The sequence below is a fragment of the Polistes canadensis genome, unplaced genomic scaffold (assembly GCF_001313835.1).
Source record: "Polistes canadensis isolate GaletaPanama2010 unplaced genomic scaffold, ASM131383v1 scaffold_63, whole genome shotgun sequence".
Lineage (NCBI taxonomy): Eukaryota > Metazoa > Arthropoda > Insecta > Hymenoptera > Vespidae > Polistes > Polistes canadensis.
Genome location: NW_014569610.1, coordinates 454,071 through 476,151, shown reverse-complemented (window position 1 = coordinate 476,151; position 22,081 = coordinate 454,071). Strand labels below are relative to the sequence as shown.

The following is a 22,081-nucleotide window of genomic DNA, read 5'->3' as shown; positions in this document are numbered from 1 at the left end:
ATTCTCGTCGAGGTCTATTTCAGACCCTGCCAGCGATCGCTATGTAAGGCCCTCTTCTCTCTCTCTCTCTCCTCTCTTTTCTGCTTTTATATATCCTTTCTCTCTTTCTCACTTTCTTCATTCCTTTCTTTCTTCGTCTCCCATCATCCACCACCACCTTCTTCTCATCCTCCTCTTTCTTGCATACAGAGATCTTGGTTTTAGCGCGCGAAGAACCTCGCTTGCTTCAAGACGATTGGAGGGACTCATAGGGCCCCGTAGGCTCTTCGTCGACTCTTCCATTTTGATATTTCTAGGACAGTGATCCTCATATCGTACTTTCGTATATACTTTACTTCGATATATGGCAATTAGTGTGTGTGTATCTTTGAGATAATAATAAGTTATATTTTTAGTTTTAAGATCCGTTGAAATTTATTAACCAATTCAAGGATAAAAGTGGGAACGCGAGTTTTGTAGTCGGGCATAGACAACACACACTATAGTTAATTACTTTTTTTTATGACCCGTCTTCTTTCCTTTCTTTCCTTTTATCCTAAGATGATATTCAGTTAGAAGTATGCACGAACTAACCGAAAGATCTTTTATATTCTTCTTAATTTTTCTTTTTAAATCTTTCATTTTTAGTCCATCCTTTCAGAGTCATAATTCACTTTTGCATAGTTTAGTATTTTTTATTGATGCTTTTTGTTTTTCTTCATACTATTTTAAATGAAGTGATCTTCATGTGATTTTTGAGCGAATTTCTTCATTTTACCAACTGCTATAGTCAAAGATTGTTCAATTCTTTTATATGTAATTGACAAAAACAATAACAATAACAAAACAATCAATTTTATTTTTTACAACGAATCATTGGTCAAGTTGATTCCGGTAATATAGAACGAAGTTGAGAACTTAGTATATATCTTTTTTTAGAATAGATCTCGTTGCTAGTCAAAAAGAGGCAAACTTCCATTTTTTCAGATAAAGGTAGGAAAAATTGCAGTTGCACAGTTAAAAAGTTAAAAAAATATATAATAAAAAAAATGCAGCTGCATGTGCAGTTGCAGTTGCATGTGCAGTTGCATGTGCATGTGCAGTTGCAGTTGCAGTTGCATGTACAGTTTCATGTGCATTTGCAGTTGAAAAAATATAAATTTTTACGAGACAACAAATTTGTAATTTAAAATTTTCTAAAATACATAATTTAATAGGAAAAATTTTTTAATTATAAATTTCGTCTTAAAAAGAATACGTATATTCAATTTGATATACAAATAAAATTTTGTGAGACAAAAAATTTATATCAATTAATTATACCAATTAATTTTATACGTCGGGACACAAAATTAATTTATTATATACAACTTTAGTTTGCAACTTTTTTCGATTAAATGCCTAGATTTTAAGATACGGCTATTTTTTACCCTTTTTCTCAAAATGTCGGGATCCGACTGGAAAAAAATTAACACCATTCGATTCAGCTACGTCGAATTACCATTTTATCAAACATTGCCACCTTTATCTGAAAAAAATGGAAGTTTGCCTCTCTTTGACTGGCCTATAAGTACTCGCAGCTTGCTATGTTCATCCTGTCTGTCCCATGGATGTATATTTAGACAGTTTGTTTCCCTCGGGATTTAATGCGATTATACGACGTTGCTATACACGAAAGATCTGCGTCTCTTCTTCGAAAAAAAGAAGACTCGGAAATGCAAGAAAGAAAGAGAAGAGGTAGTGATGGAGAAGGAGGAGGAGGAACATAATCTCGTGCTGTCCTCTAAATCTTAGTCACACATCTTTCTTTCTCCCTTTCTTCTGCAAAGAAAGACTTATTATATTGCTAGAGCAATAATACCTACAGATATTTTTAGTTATTATATTGCTAATTACATTAATAGTCCTGCTAACTCATACTTTTCATTAATTTTTTATTATATATATTACGGCGAATACGCATATGCACGATAATGTTAGATCGCATTCGATATGGCTTTTTAAATTAGGAACATTATATAGCGTATCAAATATATCGTTATATAGCTTCTATTGCATTTTGTTTTTTTTATTAAATTAATGTAAGAATATTAAGTATAATATAATATATCAAATTGTTTTTTTATCCCCTTTCTATACATATATACATAACAATATTTTCATTTATTATTTGTTATTCATTGGATTAGAAAATGATTCGATCCTTTTTCTATTTCTATATTTAATTTCCAACGCTATTTCTAGAGCTATACAATGTAATGTCTCGGTGTAATAAATTAGATGGTTATTCTCTTTCTATCTCGACTGCTGCCGGGTACGAAACGGGCGATGCATAATCACCGATAGAAAGCAGAAATGGATGATAATAACAGCCATGATCAACTTAGAGGAGTCGCCTCTCTTTTCATCTTCTTCTTCTGTTACGTGCTAAGAGTACAAGAGTATGACCTAGAACCTGAAACCGTGAACTCTCTCGATCTCTCTCTCTCTCTCTCTCTCTCCCTATCTTGTGTATTCGACCTCGAGTAGTACAGCGATAAAACTTATCCCTTTGAAGTTACCTTCAAAGAAAAGCGAATCTCTTCTCGATCACCATTAAGATCCAAGCTTATCCCCCATGAATTTATAGACACTCCCGAAGAAGACGACGGAGTCTGCTTGAATGAAGAAAAAAATGATCGATCGGGGGATGGAATAACGATCGTTCATAGTAATAAGTAACGATCGGAATCATAGGGTTAAATCGCTTTAAGGGCATTACCACTGTCTAGAGTTTAACAGAATCACCTGACTCGTTGTAACCACCCCCATCCCCCAATCCCCGCCCGCCGCCCAACCTCTTCATTTATTTCTCTGCTTTGTCCTTGAATACGTAATTTAATATTTAGCACGCATGGGAATAAATTTATTCCCTTACGCTCTTCTTCAAACTTGTTTCTCATCTATCTCTTTTCTCTTTTCTATCTTTTCTTTTTTTTTTTTTCATTATTTCAAGTGAACGGAATATCAGTTCGCGAAATGTTATATTCCGCGAAGAATAATCTGATGAGACGGAATAGGAGAAAGAGATAGACGATCGAAACGGGATAGGTCATCTTCCTAAAAGAACCCAGACCTTCGAAATCTAATTTTCTCTCTTGTCTAGATTTGTCTTTTTTTTTTTTTTTTGGTTATCTCGTCAGACTCAAGTTTCATACCAGCAGGTAGCTTTTTAACGAGCCTAACTCTCTAGGATGTGGTTCTCATCGTGCTTAATGTCTTTTTTTCTTTTGTAAAAGAATTCATACATTTTTTTACAACGTGTAATTAACATAATCAATTTGTTTAGTAGCAAGTGGAAACGTTGGGTATATTTTATTTGATATTTTGGCGTATTTTATTCTGATCTATCTGACGTTTAGATTTACTGCATTTTTTTAAGATTATTTTATTCATTTATCTGTCAATACGCGTACGGATAGATTTTTATTTATCGTTCGCTTTTTAAGTGTCCGTTTTTGATTTTACAGGAATATAATAGATAAATTGATTGATTTATTTATCTCCATTGGACAGATTTAACGTAATGATTTTTATTATAACAAATCATAAGCGAGAAAAACTTTTCCTTCAGGTGTTAAATTTAATCTTCGTAGAAGCGATATCGCGAAGTAACGAAGATAGTCAATCGGTATGTGAGTAACGCTGAATAAATTAACAAGATCTTGTCGTTCTACGACATTTACACGACATTATTAAGGAGACTCACGTCGGTTTAGAAATAACTTTAAGATGAAAATGGCATTCCTTATGGCAAGGAAATATACGTAGATAAGGCATAAGTATACCTTAATAATTACGTGTGGAATGTGTTTAAAGCGAGTTAAACTATTTTTTAAGAATACAAGAAATAGAAAATGAAAAAGTAAAGGGAAAAAGGAAAGGAAAAGAAAAGAAAAGAAAAGGAAAGGAGTACTCGTTGAGAGAGTAGTTACATTCTATCGAAGAAAGGCTTGAAGAATTCTCTTCGAAGAAGAAGAAGAAGAAGAAGAAGTAGAAGAAGAAGAAGAAGAAGAAGAAGAAGAAGAAGAAGAAGAAGAAGAAGAAGAAGAAGAAGAAGAAGAAGAAGAAGAAGAANAAGAAGAAGAAGAAGAAGAAGAAGAAGAAGAAGAAGAAGAAGAAGAAGAAGAAGAAGAAGAAGAAGAAGAAGAAGAAGAAGAAGAAGAAGAAGAAGAATAAGAAGAAGAAGAAGAAGAAGAAGAAGCGATCGTTGAAACTGGTAGAAGAAGCGAAGGGATTCTTTCGGCCCTTTTCCGTACCGGCGAGCTCGTAAAAAAGGGCCAGGAGACCTTGGATTGGAGGAGGAATGCAAATCCAGACCGGTCACGAATATATTCTAACGTGGGGCCCTTACTCGAGCAAGCAACGAACCGGTGCACGATCCTTTAGCTGAACTTCATTTCGTTATTCCGATCGATACACCAAAAGCTTTTATACCTTGCTCTCGTTAATCGCTGAGAGTGCATTCTCTCTCTCTCTCTCTCTCTCTCTCTCTCTTTCTTTCGTGATTGTATGTTCTACTTAAAGTTTCGAATCGAGTAAGAAATTACATCCTCCAATGGGAAATATCTAATCTTTTCAATTAGAAAATACGAGCAATTAAGCTAGCAACGAAAGTGAACTCTCGTGTACTGTGTAATTTTTGTTCATTCACATTTTATGTTCATATGTTTAACTTTCAAGGATATAATATTGATTCATTGATAAAATAAATTCAAATAAATCTTTAATTTAACATAGATAATTATTTCGTGTGTCTGACAAATAAAAATGACATTATAAATTTACAATAGTACGCGGTACAAACTCGTAGTTAAAAATACTTGTATGGTTTTTCTATAAGGATGATGTAACATGATAAATATAGTGCATTGACGAATAAAAAATTGGTAATTTGAATAAGTAATTAATAGGATTGAAATAGTAAGAATGACGGAACAAGCGAGTATGTTGCGGGACAAGTCAGAGACGTGAGCTCGGTCAGACGTAATTTCTCGAGGATTTCTCAAGAGGTGAGAGAGAAGTTCGCGGTCAAGGCTCCTCGGTTCAAGTCATTGACATCGGTGTTGCTCGCACGAACAGACTTATGCTGTCCATTACACCGGGTGCTCGCTAAATTACGTATATCAAATTTCATTGTCCTCGAATTATTCGGATAATGTTTTTTTTTTCTTTTTATTTAGGAAATATCGAAAAATTATTCCTCTCACTTCAACAATATCATAAATCATCTTTTTTACATTTTATTTACGAGATTTTGTATTTAATATTTTTCAATATTAAATACCGTACACATAACGATACCGACAATTCTTTGCAATATCATCGATATTTTAATCATTTTTCGAATCGTTCAAACTATTATGAAAGTCAAAGTATTATTCGAATAAAATAAAAAATATATTCTCGTAGGAGAACGCGAGAGAAAAAAGTTCTATCTAATTCACGCTCAAACACATACATCCGTACCTAAACAAACACAGAAACACACACGTTATAAGAAGATGAACGTTTTAAGATTTCACATAATGATCGTCATCTGAGAGATCTAGCCGATTCTTATTATAATAGCATTACCTGGCGAAACGTCTCCACAAGTTTTCCACGTACGCTGATTACTTCGTTTTAATACCAAGCAGTCCTAACTCCCTCCCCCCCCCCACCGCTACTACTTCAACAGTTGTTTTTTTTTTTCTTAAACTCAGGGAATCTACACGGGATGAAATCTATTATCTCGAATGACTCTTCTTCCTTTGCATATTCTACGAATCAGACGGTGAACGTCCTCAAGAGGGCAAGTGGAGAGGTTTGGGAGGAGGAAGGAAGAGAGAAGAATAGAAAAAAAAAAAAAAAGAGAGAGAGAGAGATGGTTACAGCTGCAGTCGACACTTCACTGTCTCTACCAACTGCATCATTACTTTTTATTGTCTTCTCACAGCATCTTTCTCTTGGATGAGAAATCGATCTTTACTTATGAACGTGACTAGAAGAACTTAGCTTCCTAATACGTATGTATGTATATATATGTGTACATGTACGTGGACGTGTAACACCGATACCGGAAGTTATTAACTATCATCAAATTGCTAATGTCTTTATCGTAGTGTCACACTAGAGATACATTCAAAAGTGAATGGATGAAGAAACTTAATACATTGTCAAGTCTATTTATAATTTTTATCATTATAATGATCGTTTGATATAGATATATTTTATTACGAGAAAATTAAACCGAGGAGTAATTTAAAATAATTTTAATCTCGCAATCTCTGATATATATATTTAATTCTAATTTTCTAACGTTTAAGTTAAACGATTGGTAAAAATGATTATTCGTTTTTTCAAGTTCTTCTTTTCAATTTTTAAACATTAAAGTACATTAAATTGTTGTTATTAAAATAGACAATTTAATAAAAGTATAAAAGTGAAGGTAAAGAAGCTCTTAAGATTCAAGTTAAGTGACGTGCATCACCTCGGGACAAGGTTTACATCCCGAAACGATGTCAAGACGACACAACAACGACGTTATAATCGAAGCTAGGGAGTTTGCCATCGGTGGTAGTAAGGATGTGCTTAGAAAATGATTAGCTATGCACGACGCGAAGGTGTCACTTCCTCTGCTTCGACTTCCGCCCGCCGGAAACGTCCTTCCAACAGCGGTTGAATCCTTAAATGCCGACGATCTTTCGAGGTCTCTCTCCCACAACCCTTTCCTTTTTTTTTTTTTATATATATATTTCTTCTATCTATTTTATATATATTTCTTCTATCTTATAAATACCAAAACCAAACGATTACCAAAACTAATCAAAATTATTCGTTAAAATAAATCGAGTCTTCGTATTATTTTTTTTTTCTTTTTATATTATATACATATTATTTTACCAATATTCCAAATGAATCTTGAATAAAAATTTGAGGACAGTATGAATGAAGGTTTGATTGAAATTGATTGGTTAGCAGTTCTAACGAGTTACAAAAATATTCGTATCCGTTCCCATTGTAAGTTTAAAGTTATAAATTTATGCTAATAATGCAAAGAATCTATTTCGAAAGATCAAACATATTTAAATAGATAGAGTATCTTAAAAAGTCTCTTCTGAATTTATCTATTTGAATCTTTGATGTATTTACATACAAAGAGCTTCGATTAGCAAAAGAAACTAACACTGCAAATTCTATTTTGAGAGATCAAACAAGTACATATATACATGCAGATATATATATATATATATATATATTCTTTGAAAACTTTCCTCTATCTATTAGGTGCAGCAATAAATTCTATATGCTTTCTTTAACAAATGTAATATTTTTATTTATAAAGTAATCGTATATCTGTTATTATTCTCGAAATAGTCTCCATTATTTTCTGACGAGTTTCTTGACGAAAAAGAAGGATGATGATTTGAACGGAATCGAATGAATTCCTACACCTAATCTGTTATCTTTTTAAAAACCTATATAGAATAAAAGGAAATTTCTAATACACAAAGCCTAAGTCAAATTTCTCTATCTAAATCTTGAATCAATTTGAAATAAATCTGTCGATTGTTATTGATATTTTCTGGCTTGATTTATTTTTGTCGATCATAGCAATCGATATGGACTAACGAATGAAGACTTGAACAGACAGTGGAGCAATCCAGATCAATCGTTACATCCAGTGATCTATCACACGAAGGGCTTGATGGAATACTGCACTAGGGTCCTGAGAAGACCTCCTCATGTCTTCGTCGACTATCACGGCCATTCACGGAGGAAGAACGTGTTTCTCTTCGGTTGTTCAAGGTCGAGTTCCTGGAGCGCCGCGGACAGGGCGAAACCGGACCAGCCGGTGCAGTATTTGGTAAGGGACGAAAGAGGGATCGACGAGGATATTATTTTTAGACTCACAGTGTATTCACTGTGTATATCGATGGATGCGCGTGCTTCTCGTAAATCAACGCATCGACGTCTCTCGGCCGTCTTTCAAATTCTTCTTCCAAAGGAAAAGCTAACAAACTCAAATCACCATAGATCATACCCCTCCTTTTCTTTTTTTTTTCTTTTACGGTTAACCCTATATAAGTATTTATTACAAATAAAATTAAAATAATACAGTATTCGGAGACTTACAAGCATTACTTCTTTTTTTTTTTTTTTTACAAATTTTTCATTAATTCGTCTCATATAATTTGCTTAAATAATTATAATAGTTAACACAAAGTTTGCTCGTTTGAACAATAATATATGATATATAAGTTCTAGAAAAATATATATATATATATAAGATAATTTATAGACGACAGTGATCGATCATACTTGTAATAAAATTGTTTAGACAAGTAGTTGGTTTCAAACATGTAGCCCGAGGCCCGATACTTTGCGTCATTGCGTCATAAAATACTTTTCTTTTTTGTCTGTGACCACAGATTCTCTTAAACTGAATTTGATGGCCCATGTTCGTACATAAGTTATATATCACTGGTTCAAACCATCAAAGATTTTAGTTTTACAAATAAAATATAATATAATTCATATTGTACAGAAACATTACACAACTTATAACAATGATATAAATCATATTCTTAATGAAATAGTTTAATTCCACAATTTTGTGTGATCGATTTGAAATATAAATAATCCAAATTTATTGTAAATAATAAGTACTGACAAAAATGTGTTGTATCTTGTAGATGTTACCACACTTAATGCAAAAAGTTTCACCGGCTTTTGCTTTGCCGTTGTGCTCCTTCAAGGTAGAAAGAAATAAGGAATCCACCGCCAGGGTTGCCATATGGCGGGAGTTGGGTATTTCGAGGTAAGTACCGATCGCATCTCAAGAAACGATCTGACTTGCAATGAGTCTACGTGTGGGGTCGGCCAAGGTCGAATTCACGATTCTACCGATTCTACAGTCGGAGCTTACCGAACAAGCTTTTGCTCCCTTCTCCCTTATTTATTCGAAACCTTTTTTCTTTTTCTTTTTCTTCTTTTTCTTTTTCGATATCATTACTCGCTGCTTAAAATTATATACTTTTCTAGTTGATTACATAGAGGAAAAGTATCGTTTAATTAACGAATTCATTAAATTCTATCCTCTTTAACAGAAGTTATACGATGGAGAGTAGCTTCTGTGGTTGCGATCAAGGAAAACTCGCTGGGTTACATTTCGATACGGATCATTTGAAAGATGTTGGACGTGACTTTTGTCAAGCATTAGCCATGATGAAGGATGCTGATGAAAATTTAAACATTGATAAGTAAGTCATCATATAGTTCATTTATTATTATTAACTTTTACTTGAAACGCGCAATCAAAATTTTGTTAATATTATATTGATTTTTAATTCATGCTAAGATCTACGTTTTCAGGACTTAAACTTGTTTGTTGAATGTATTTGTTCGATTTAGTCAATGCACTAAGTTGAAACTTCGACTCCAGTTTAATTATTGTATATCAAACTTTTTGGTATTTTTCACTATTATAATATATTTATTATGTGACTCAATAATAGGTTCAAAAAAATAGATATTGCAATCTTTCTAACATCGTCAGGAATTAGATAAATTAGTTATTGTCTCATTCGAGTTTGTTGAGATTCAGAAAAAGTGAGATTGTGTTGAACACAGATACATCGAAGAGTCTTGCTGTCCACGAAAATGTATTCTACGGAAAATGAGAAGAAAACCTAAATGCATTCAGGACAAACTTGCTATACATCATATCACTGGGATTCCTTAGCGATGGAAACGTAAATATCGATTAAGAATCGTGTGATGCACGTTTTTGTTTGCTGTTTTTTAACCACGAATTTGCTCCAGGATTTAAAGAGGATCAAAATGAGTTTTGTTTGAGATCTAATTTGACTAGGCTAATCATTAATCACTTTAGATTCATTTTTTCGACTCGTAATCGTGTTGGTTTTTTTTTTTGTAAATTCTTTAGGATAGAAAATTAATCCATTCGTTTTGTTGTTGTTGTGTTTTTGTAGGATTCTAATGGGAGAAACTATTCCTGAAGAATCAGGATGCATGGTGGAAGAAGTAACTTCCAGTTGTGATTCGGACGAGTCTGATTTGGAGACTTAAGGAGATTTCTCTTTCCTTCAGAGTTTGGAAGATTTGTAAATCGAACGTCCACTTGCCAGAAGATAAATTTATTACTCATTGTTGTTGAAAAATACGTCGGATTCTGGTTCCGAATCGGACATATACGAGAAGTCATTATTTTGTGAAAAAGATTTATTGAAAAATTGTAACAAATGGTGAAAATCTTTTACCACTTATTTACTATCTACATACACACGACAAGCTGTTGTTTCGAATATAAAAAAAGAAATTAAGAAAAAGAAAAAAAGAAAAATGCAAATAAAACAGTTCACAAAGCTTACCCTTCTACGATATTCGAGTTAACACGATTGAAAAATCTTGTACAAATTTACAATTATGTTTTCTTTATAAAAAAAAAATTCGAATTTTAATTTCTCGGAACCAGAATTTTTTGAAATGGAATATTCTTCGTGTCGAATTTAAATCCTGTCGTTACAATTTTTCTGATTGTTCAAAAATGTAATTCTCATTGAAATTTCTATATCACAAATCATAGTTAATGAATATTAAAGTAAATACGAAGAAAATTCAACGATTACGTTTACGAGTTGATCGCGGAAGCAAAGGCACATAACGATTGCTCTAATAAACGACAAAATATTGACAATATCTTTAGTAGGAATTTTCAAATATATAATAGCTCACATATACATGCGATCGTTTAATGTAAGACTTCTAATCTACTTGAATATTAGAATAATATGAAAATGATCGCTCGCATTCTTGCATTCTCTCGTTGTACCTCGCTACCAGATACATACATGTCATACATTTAATAGAAAAAAAAAAAGAAACAAATAAAATGAAATAAAATCAAAAGAAATAGAAATATTGAAAGAAATGAATTCAAATGTCGAATCGAATCCTAAAACTACTTGGAACGATGACTAATCTATCATTAAATTATATTTCGTGTGCTGTTACAAGCTCAACGTTACTCTGAAATAAATTTAACATTTTTTTTTTGTAATTTTTTTGTGTTTTTCTGTTTTTTCTTTTTTTTTTGTCTTTTCCTATTTTTTCAAGTTTCTTTTTCATCCACTTTTTAATATGAATAAGATCGCACGAATATAGTATACAGAGAACATCACTCGCTTGTTACCAAATGTAACAAATTCTGGTTATTATTGCGTTAATTGCTTTAATACAAGCGGTATACATGATGGTGCTCTACGGTGTTACGATTATTATTAATACAGTTATAGTTATATATATATATATTTTTTTTTTGTGCTTGCGTTAATTACGCGTCTAAAGTAAAAACAATTCAAAGAATATTTAATGTTCTGTGACGTATATATGCATTCTTAAAAGGAACGTTTCGAAAAGAATTTCGAAGGAAAATATTAAATATATGAAACATTTTGTAAACGATGATTATAATAATCATATCAAGAAAAGATTATTATCGTAAATATTTGATTAGTGAGAATGCGGTAAACGGTAAGTAATATGACGTAAATGCGAGCGACCTGAATATAAAATAAGAATTCGAAAAATGTGTCTTTTATCTTTTGTTGCTTTCAAATTCATGCTTGCATGTTCGAAAAAAAGGATAGTTCGGCCAGCGATCTATCATCAAATACATACGTGCTTACAAATATATAGTTAGATTGAAATGTTAGTTTTGTTTCAAAGCAGGCAGCGATTAAATAAACATCACAAATTTTCTTATTTTTCTTTTTCATTTTTATCGTACTAAAAAAATGATTATATCTTATAATCGAACGCTAATAGTGAAAATAATCGTCGATCGTTGCAGGTACAAATTATTCTTCGATGATAAAGCAATAAGCAGAGATTTTTCGATCTATCCTTACTTAAGATTCAAGATAAATAAAATAATACGATAATTACGAGACATTGAAATCAGTATATTTATAATACTATATTTGAGGAATTTCTTTCTCTCGATCGATAAAAAATATTTGTATATGTAATCTCTTTGAAAAATATTGGCAACGAGAGATATGTGATTACTGATTTCAAGTAATACGTAATCTACAAATGCTTCTATTTTGTTGAAAGTGTACCCATACTCGATAAAGCAGATACGATCGATCGAATATATGTAGGAAACTACATGACGAATTGTCGGTAACTTATTTTTTAAGACTCGAACTATAGAAAATCCACGATCGAGGATCTAAGAAAAATTGTGCCCATGTATGAAGATTAATTGACGGAAACGAGATTGTTGCACGTTACATATTCTTAATTCAATAAGAGACGAGATAGATCGTTCGCGATAATACTTTATAGAGGATTCATCGATCGACGCGACTGAACATTTACGAATCAGAAAATTCTTATATCACGGTCACAGTCAAATTGGCAAATATATCGAAATAATGACGGAATATTATTGTCTTTATGGCGCGTAACAATGCGTAACGTTTATCGTTAATCTATCTTTCATTTGGTACATGCGAATTTTCTAATCATTTTTCAAAGCCGATCAAATAGCCAAAACCTATGCGTTTATATATTTGCCTAGAATTTCATTCATTTTGTATCCACGATCGTACGTTAAAATCATTTTCAATTTTAGCAAATTAAGCACGTAATTATAATAAACGAAAAAGAAACGATTCCTAATTTTAGTTTAGTGATTATTTGAAATAATATCTTGCTTATGAAATAGCAATGAATTGGCTCCATCTTCGATAAGAAGTTGGTCCTGTTTGGATTAACATTTTGCGTATATGAAATATTTAGTGTACGTACGATCGTATCTATATTAAAATAAATAAACGAAGATAAGAATAAATATTAGGAGATTAGGATGATGAGTTTAGCAAAGAGAAAAAGTACGACAGTCATTGATCATGGAGAGTCGATAGTGAAGAAGAAGCAACGCGCGATTCTAAAGAACAATGACACTGATGCTATAGGAATGTACCACAAATAATGTTGCGAAACAACGGGAATTCATAAGACTACATTATCAATCTCCATGTCAAAGAAAATCGACGAATTCTCATAATTCGTATGTGTGTTGTGTTATGTTTAAGCATTATTAAATAAAATCGTCTTGTCTTAATTCAAGATAAGACGATTATTTATTCGTGGCCGTAAATTTTCTTCACATGTTTCTTGATTTGTTCGTAGGTGACCCAAAGCATGATGTTCCAGGATACCAGTCGCGTAAAGCTGGGTACGAAGCCTTTGTAAAAAGCTGCGGGCCCTTCTTGAACGAACATCTTGACTGCACATTCAACAGCACCCTTGTACTCGCCAGGTGGGCTGTTCATGTAGCGAGTTTTAACGACGTCGACTGGACTAGCAGCCAGAGTGGTGCAAAGTCCAGCAGCTGTTGCAGCCGTTAGATGACAAGGTATACCGTCTCGGAGATAACCAGAAGTTATAATCATGTCCTTGATGATGTCGTAACAAACGATCTCAGCAACGTTTACGATCACGTTCCGGGAGATGTTCGGCATGGTACCTTTGAATACATAACAAAAATCATTCTTTAAAGTTTCATTTTTGGAACAACTGTGCCAGTGAAACTGAAAGATACCTTTCCAAAGACCGCGAGTTCCTTCGACACTGGCTATATTTTTATAAGCCTGAAGAGTTGAGCTGTATCTCACTGCCGAACCTCCGCTGTTTCCAGCTTGCAGACGAACCTTAACGACGTCAGTCGGTTGAGCAAAAAGGACCGCTAAAGCACCGGTTGTAATACCGGCCATTATACGAATACCAATGTTCATCGAACCGCTCCGGTTATTTCCTGTCGGTAAAGAAATTTCCTCTAATGAAAAATCTTGTTTTCCACGGGGAACAACGTTTGTATTTGGGTGAACGAAATTTAAGAAGAGAAGAAGAAGAAGAAGAAGAACAAAAAGTCAAAACACATGTTAAAGGATGCAGGTATTGGGATTTAGAGTACGCCATCAATCGCGTTTTACAACTATTTCTAGTTATTTTCTTTTTCAATTTTCTATGAAGTCAGTTGGTTATTAGTAACATCAAAGGATTCGGTTAATAATGTTAAAATTGATTAGATTACTGACATGAACTTGTTTGTCTTTCTTATATTTGTGCTTCGAGTCAATTAATAATTACGTGAACACGTGTCAAATGTTTGAAATGACGTGACAAGAAAAGAGAATCTTCGACCGATAAGATCATGCGATTATCGTTTAACTTCATTTTTTTCTATTTCTTTTTTTTTAATATTCGAACAAATCAATTTATTAATCGAGCAACAACAATTGTAATAATTAACTATTTTTACGAGAAAAATAAAACAGAAATTAGATAAGCCGCGATTTTTTGAACGAAATTTCATTTAAAAAAAAAAAACAAAAAAACGTAAATTAGGATTAAATTAATTCAATACTTGAGTATCATCTGTGATTAGAATTGAGTTGGATTTATTAAAAAAAAAACGTATAGTTAGATAAAAAAAAAAAGATTAATCTTTTGTCTATTAATCGATAACTCCCCCTCTCTCCTCGTTGTCTCTCCGCTTATTTTTTATTTAAATAATATCATCCTCCTTTTTGACGAAGAGAAGGACGACGACGTGACGAAGAAAACGACGAAGGCGACGAAATTCCTCTTTTCGAGAAATCCAATGCTCGCGAAATATAAATAATTGCATTATATATGTATATTATTATTATCATTTTCTTTCACTCTCTCTCTCTCTCTCTCTCTCTCTCTCTCTCTCTCTCTCTCTCTCTCTCTCTCTTTCGATGCACATATGTTGTGATAAGAAATTTGTAGAGTTAGCTGTAGTAAATCAAATATATTAGAATTATTATCGATGCGTACAAAATATTTTTGAGTGCTTTACTTTAGAGAAAAATATAACATTTCTATAGAATAAAAATATAAATTTTGTTACAAATATATCTTTTTTTTGTTGTCGCAGTTAAAAGATAAAACACATATTTCATTAAACAAAAATTAATATACTTCAATTATATGATTTTCATAAAATATAAATGCAGTTAGAACAAATTAAAAAAGAATAATAAATAAATAAATAAATAAAAAATAAACAAAACTATATTATATAGTTTAATCGATTCGTATGATAATACCAACTAACTCCAAAATGAAATTCACTCAAATTAATTTGATGACATACTGCGCATATTCATTTTTCTCTATAAAAAACTTGGTATATATATATTATAATAATGATTATTTGATGTATGAGTGTATGCGTGTGCGTTTGTATGTTAGTGTTTGTAAGTAAAATGGAGATGGAGATATTATGTAGTACCCGTACGTACTTAGGTGTGCGCGTTTGCGCACCCGTTTTAATATTTATATATCAAAAGTTAGGAGAGTTTGTTGGATGTACCGTCGATGATTCCAGCGTAGAGTGACTTCACGCTGTCGTAGAGGCCCAACCGTACGCTGGCGAAACACATCTGTCTCTGGAGTCCCGCGGACAGACCTCCGTACAGGCTCCTGTAACCACCCTCGCTCAAGCTCACCACCCTCTAAATTTACCCTCAAACGTTTCCCCCGGGGTGTCAAAAATATCTTTTTTTTTCTTCTTTTTAAATATTCCTTCGTCTCTCTTTTCTCTCTCTCTCTCTCTCTCTCTCTCTTTCTCTCTCTCATTTTGTCTACCTAAGTCCCTTTTGTTCTCTCAACAAACCTCTCATTTTCGTTATTTTCTTTTGCTTCTTTCTTTATTTCATTTGAAAAATAAAAAAATAGAGTGTTATTTTCCATTTTTTTTTTTTTTTTTTATAATGCTTCATGATTTTGAGAGCAATTAATCTTTTTAGAAATAATGTTAAAAGTATTCTCAATGTAAATGTAGTGTTAAATATCCACTTTTTTTTTAGATAAGGATTAGAATGAAAAATTTGTTTGTTTGTGTTTGTTTTTTTTTTTTTTTTTTTTTTATGAATTTAATTAGGAGAACTAGGTGGACGTACGCGAGAGAAAAGAGAAACGGCCCAAGAGCCACGTGGTATCATCGAGAGAGAGCTTGCGCCGAGAGTTGGGACTAAATTCGTCTCCCATAATAGTAAAACGCGTTGGAAGCTTAACCAAGGAAGAAGATGCCGGGCTGGCAATCGCGAAACTAAACTGCAGTTAAACTTAAACTGCAAAATAAATATAACTCATAGGAAACAAGTAACGCGTGAATTTAAATCAACGATGTTACAAAGAAAATATCCGAAATGTCTAATATTTCACTCGTTTATTCGATCGCGATAGCTGCTTTTTATTTAAATAATAATTAAATCAAATCTCATTGCTTCTCAATGTAAAAATAAGTGTTTGAACAATTTATTACTACCTTGATTAATAGTTCATTTCAATGATTATGAAAATTTATATATTGCATATAGCGTATATATTTTCTTTTATTTCAATCGCGTTGTACTATAAAGAATAAAAAATCGAATTTGAAATGAATCAAGAAGCAACTTTCGCAGAAAAGAATGATCGAACGAACACAATCAAAAAGAGTGCCACTAACAGTTCCTAATAGTGTATTTTATATTTACTTTTTATTTTAATTTTATTTTTACTTAATGTTATCTTATTCTCATATCAGACAATTAATGGATTGACGTAGACACTTATAAGGAATACTCGTTGTTGGCACTCACAAAAACAAAGAGCTTCTACAAATCATATGAGTTTAAAATGAAAATAAATACTGTAAAAACAAAAGAATGGATAACTTGAATCGAAGAAAAAAAGCTATCGAACGAGTCAACGAGCGTTATCACTTCGAGTACTTTGCAATTCACCGTTCGAAGTCCACAATTGTTTAATTTTTGTAATCTGCCTCGAGTATGCTTCGAATCGATCTCCGTCGTTCCTACCGATTAGTTTCTCTTAATGCACACTCGGCCTAACTATATAGCTAAACTAGATTAATATAAATATAATAACATATAACATTTTATATTTATGTTGATTGAGAATGGAAAAAATGGGTATTTTCTGAGTAAATAATTTACGTAACTAAGTTAACGACACAATTGGTATAATTAGGCCGTTTGTAGAATTCAGCAGTGACGACGGGATCGATCGCATTAAAAAAAAAAAAAAGGAATTTAAAAGCATTCAATGTGGAATGAGCCATCGACTCGAGGAAAATTCGTGCATTTTTTTGGTTTAAGCGAGAGAATCGTATATTATCTTTTTTCCTTTTTAATCCACTTTTCCTTTTCTTTTCTTTTCTTTTCTTTTTTTTCAATTAGCGAGAAGAGGCCGTAAATGCAGCGATTTTAAATAACGATTAAATCGTTTAAACGAATAAAGAGAAATCTTAAAAAGAGTCGATAGAACTACGAAACAAAATGGTCGGCTAGTTTGTATATTGTATATATATACTATGATATAGAAGTATATAGTATATATTTGTATATCTATATATNTATATATATATATATATATTTATTTAAATGGAATTATTTTTTACCTACCCCATTGTGAATTGTTAATTTGTAAAATGGATCTTAGACAACGTACCTTGCTCCTTCTACCCTGACGATGTTCCCCATTGTTTCCAACAATCCCGGCTGATTTGCTCTCATTGCGAGCATCGAACCTTCCGTCGATGCAAGCAATATTGTTCGTCCTTCACCGGCGATCTTAAAAAAAATGAACAATAATCATTCATTTCAAAAATTCATTTCAAAAATTCATTTCAATAGAAATTTGAATAATGCTTATATCACCAATATATATGTATACAATAAAATAATCATAAAAGTCATACGAAAAGTGCAAAGAATAAAAAGGGAAAGAATCGTAAATATCGTACCTGCATCCTGACTTTGGCGGTATCCAAAGGAAACGTAGCTAAATCAGCAATGCAAGCCGCAGTGCCAGCAGTAAGTAGCTTCAAGCCGATATGCAAATCTTCTGATGGTCCTTGCTTCATGGTATTATCCTTTTTTTTTTTTATCTTTCAAATTCTACCAAAAGGTAAGTAGGAAAATGTGGATAATGGATAGGAATAAATGGGATATCAATTGAATTAATCTTTTTACTTGTTTCGTGTTTTGTTACAGCGTGATAAAGACTCTTGTGCTATTGTTCACACTTTTCTTTTTTAAATGTTGATTTTTTTTGTTTTTAACCCGCGTGACGTCTTTTCAATTATTTTCCTTCGTAGCAATTCGACTCGTCAGGATTGAGATTTAATTAGACAAGCGATCTTATGTACACTATATACAAGTTGGTCCTACCAGAGGACAAGAAACTTCAAATGTTCATGAATGGGGAATGGGAATGGATTTTTAGAGATATGACTCTTTAGGTTCCCTAAAATGATCAGGATATGCGTGCAGTCCTCCCGACCGCGAACACTCGTGTTTGATTTCCTTGTTGTTAAGTACTTTATACATACTATTCTCCTGTATAAACAGAACAAAACTCTTTCGTAATATTGCATACACGAAAAATATGTAAATACAAAGATTTTTTTATAAGCATATACTTTTTAATAAAACATTTTCGGATATAAATTTCTAGGAACTTTTGTCATCCTTTTATATCATCGATATAAATGTTTTATTTTTTATTAATTCTTCGTATAATAAGAAAATATTGTTTTTATCTAGAGACACGTCGATCGATTTAAAAATAATTGAAATAGATAACGAATCGTTGATTTATCGAATAGGTGAAACATTTAATTATCTCTTATTGGCGTACAAGTGTGCAAATATTATTTATTAATCGAGTCAAAGTTCGCGATTTGATAGATTATCAGTCTGATGATCGATCAAAGGTTGAAAAAATTATCTCATTAAATCTTTAATTAATTGCAAATTAAAATAACATTAAATAAAATGTAAATTTATTAAATGAGGATAATATATAGTAACGATTAAATATCGAATCAATAAGTACATATTTACATACAACTAAACACAATGAAATCTCAGAAGTTAGTAAACTTCTAACCTAACGAGAATCAATAGAAATCCTTGAGATATAATATTTGAATATTCAACATTAGTCCTTTCTAACAGAAATAGAAAGCCTTCGTTACGCGCAGTCTCTTATCTATCCTTGCGCATAAGAATAAAACCAGTATGACATGTTACGATTATATTGATTAGATATTTGCTGTTGCCGGAAATATTAACAGGAATGAGGTAATCAAACAAATCACAATACAATTACAAAATTCAAATTAGATTGATGTTAAATTAACAAAAATTCAAAATATTATATATTTCACAAACTTAAACGGTGTATGGTAAAAGTTATTATACTTCGTTTATTTTTAAATAATTTAAGTCAACGTTCATTTAATTTTAAGTTCAACGTTAAATTATTCGCTTATTTCGTGTATTCATATGATATAATCTTTTCAATAGAATTTCTTTCATATTATGCAATCTTTCTCTTTCTCTTTGTATCTCTCTCTCTCTCTCTCTCCCTCTCTCTCTCTCTCTCTCTCTCTCTCTCTCTCTCTCTCATTGTCTATTCCTAACAAATCGATGCTGTCTTTCGGTGCGTTCGCGCATATGCACTGCAGCTTCATTGGAATTTCATAAGGATACAATTTTTAAATATTTATCAGACAATAATAAAAATAATTTCATTGTTCTAGTATTATCATTTAATTCTGATTTTCTGTTATTTGTATATCAAGTCATTTAACGATCGGATACACTTTGTTAACATGAGAATAAATTCTTACATACCACACGTAAATGGGCGCGCACGTATATATGTGCATTTGCTTTACACAAAAGGTTCGCGTAATTACAGGTAAAAATGCAATGGAACGTTAAGGCATCGATCACTTTGTTACGTTACATTATTTAAATATGGCAATAAGTGAGAATGCTTATGACTCCAAGGTCTTTTTTGTGTCGCTCTCCTATATCTAGTATTTTTTATACTTTACTTTCCTTTTATTTTATTATCGAAAATTCCAAGGAGAAAGAAATATTTTTCTAAGTCCACTTTTTATAAAAACTTATTTTAAAAGTAACAGAAAATATTTCATGGTGATCCTATCATTTTTTTTATCACAACGAAGTGGAATTTTTAGTGTCGTCAAAATACGAATGCAAATTTATGAAATGTTTTGTTTTTGTGTTTTTTTTCTAGATTGTTTTATTATAAAATTACTAATTTATAGTCTTCTGTTGAAAGGTACTTACCAAGTGTACAGTGAGTGAGTAACAACACAACTGAAGCCGGTTACCGTGAAAGCATCGCTTATACCGGTCCGTCGACCAATAGGAAAACTTCAGCTTGAGCTTTAACCAATCATATTCTTCGAATGACGTCAACGCGGGCCAAAGAAAGCTCAACTTGCTAAAGCGATCGATACTTCCTAGGAAGGTTGTAGCTTGATGTACCTTTAGTCGCAATGTATATAGGGTGTTAACAACAATTTTAAATCATACAGTAATTAATCATTATAGAATACAAAGTGCATGGTTGACTACTGGTTGAAAAATTCACTTACGCAATTTTCTTATTGAAACTTCCTTGTTTTTTTATTATTCTATACATACAAGGATTAATAAAAAGTGGTTTATTTTGATGTTTTACACATGTTATAATACAAATAAAAAATTAATTTTAATTCTTGAGATAGCATGTTTATTATTAAGAAATTTTTTATCATTAATTAGAGTGAATTTAACAAATAACATTTATTATATGAATTCTGAGTGATATTTTTTCTTAGCACACCATGTATAATACGCCTATAGAAACGTTGAGGGTGCAATACGCTTTAAAATCAACGATGGTAGGTGAAGAGCAATGCACAGCCCTGAAAATCCAAGAAATGACGTGTCTGTACGATTACAATTTATTTCCTTGCATTTTTAGAACAATTTAAATAACATCGAATAAAAAAAGAAAAAAAGAAATGTTTGTATTATTATAATTATTGTAATCTGTAGACGTGTTGACTCGTAATCAATATCATCGCATGATTCTTTTCCAAGGTGTTGTCGCATGCGCTGATATGTATGCAAAATGAAATACCGATTCGTAGGAAATGACCGTGACTTTTAGTGGTATTCGACGTAAGTTAATCGTTACATGACTTCTAGAAATTGCACAGCTATATTGATTTTAACTTTTTAACGTCATGACAATGCAGTTAAAATATTTAAACTATTGTTTTTTTTTTCTTGATAAATTTTGGCTCGATTTATGACAAGAACTGTATTTTTACTTCAAAACAAAATCAGATGTTATTTTTAGTGAATATTTGTTTTTAAGCTAATTGTATAAATATAAATTACTTATATATGTATATGAATAAAGTCTTTTTCATTATTTTAGATACAACTTACATGTACGATACCAATTATAAAGCAAAATTTAGCATTAGTTTAACTTCGATTAACTATTAAGAATAATACTGTTAATATTATAAACGATTATACATATTTTGTACAAGGGAAAAAAATGAAAAAAAAATTATGTGGCCCATGGGGGGATCGAACCCGCGACCTTCGCGTTATTAGCACGACGCTCTAACCAACTGAGCTAATGGGCCAGATGTTAACGTGTCGTTTTATTCACTTCATAAGTAAAAAAATAAAATATATTTACTAAAATAATATAAAAGATATATGTCTTATAAATATTAATATTAAGATACAATATAAAGATTACAAACAACCAATTATAAAAATTATAATATAGAATATATTTATCAGTAAATAATTTAATGATTTTACAATTTTTGCTGAAGATGCAATCACATGTTGATCATTGCACTTTGTATTCAATACATTTGTCCATATCATTGTGGAGTAATCGACAAGATCAATCAGCTTTAAGTTAAATTACTGTATGAGTAGACTTTGACTTGGTCGTGTTTCATGGGTTAAAAGAGGTTAAACGCACATTCAATATTTTATTTCTTTTAAATATTGTCTAATTGAGAGCAACTTCGCGCAAGAATGAATAAAAAGTTATCTCTTTGTAAATAAAATCCTTAAGCCAATCTTAAGATGACGTAAAAAATATTTAAAAA

At 31.8% G+C, this 22,081-nt stretch overlaps 2 protein-coding genes and 1 non-coding gene across 9 annotated transcripts in view; 1 reads left to right on the top strand and 2 right to left on the bottom strand.

The window, feature by feature from the left end:
- Positions 1 to 11,433, top strand: part of LOC106786022 (cytosolic carboxypeptidase 4-like) — a 31,049-nt gene extending 19,616 nt beyond the window's left edge. For 6 of the 7 annotated variants that reach the window (XM_014746960.1, XM_014746962.1, XM_014746959.1 and 3 more), the window contains 4 exons: positions 7,615 to 7,867; positions 8,697 to 8,821; positions 9,111 to 9,263; positions 9,996 to 11,433. In XM_014746960.1, coding sequence (XP_014602446.1) covers positions 7,615 to 7,867; positions 8,697 to 8,821; positions 9,111 to 9,263; positions 9,996 to 10,092 — 628 coding nt within the window. In that variant the 3' untranslated portion in view covers positions 10,093 to 11,433. Of the gene's footprint in view, positions 1 to 7,614; positions 7,868 to 8,696; positions 8,822 to 9,110; positions 9,264 to 9,633 lie in introns of all 7 variants that reach the window. The other variant, XM_014746969.1, reaches the window with a different exon arrangement.
- On the bottom strand, positions 11,345 to 20,311 carry LOC106786024 (mitochondrial uncoupling protein 2-like). Its single transcript, XM_014746972.1, has 6 exons — positions 20,238 to 20,311; positions 17,876 to 18,470; positions 17,581 to 17,702; positions 15,437 to 15,546; positions 13,637 to 13,849; positions 11,345 to 13,561 (listed from the first exon to the last, which is right to left on the bottom strand). The coding sequence occupies exons 2-6, from the start codon at positions 17,993 to 17,995 to the stop codon at positions 13,176 to 13,178; spliced, it is 951 nt and encodes a 316-aa protein (XP_014602458.1). The 5' UTR covers positions 17,996 to 18,470; positions 20,238 to 20,311; the 3' UTR covers positions 11,345 to 13,175.
- A 1,213-nt stretch (positions 20,312 to 21,524) lies between these two features.
- Trnai-aau lies at positions 21,525 to 21,598 on the bottom strand. Its single transcript has one exon. It is a non-coding gene; the product is annotated as a tRNA-Ile (tRNA).
- Between the last annotated feature and the right edge of the window lie 483 nt (positions 21,599 to 22,081).

Bases quoted from the DNA above. Each gene is read 5' to 3' on its own strand.
- LOC106786024 (XM_014746972.1), bottom strand. From the start codon at position 17,995: ATGAAGCAAGGACCATCAGAAGATTTGCATATCGGCTTGAAGCTACTT. The intron at 17,703-17,875 runs GTACGATATTTA...ATTTTTTTTAAG, and splicing joins CCGCCAAAGTCAGGATGCAG to ATCGCCGGTGAAGGACGAAC. The intron at 13,562-13,636 runs GTATCTTTCAGT...ATGTATTCAAAG, and splicing joins AACTCGCGGTCTTTGGAAAG to GTACCATGCCGAACATCTCC.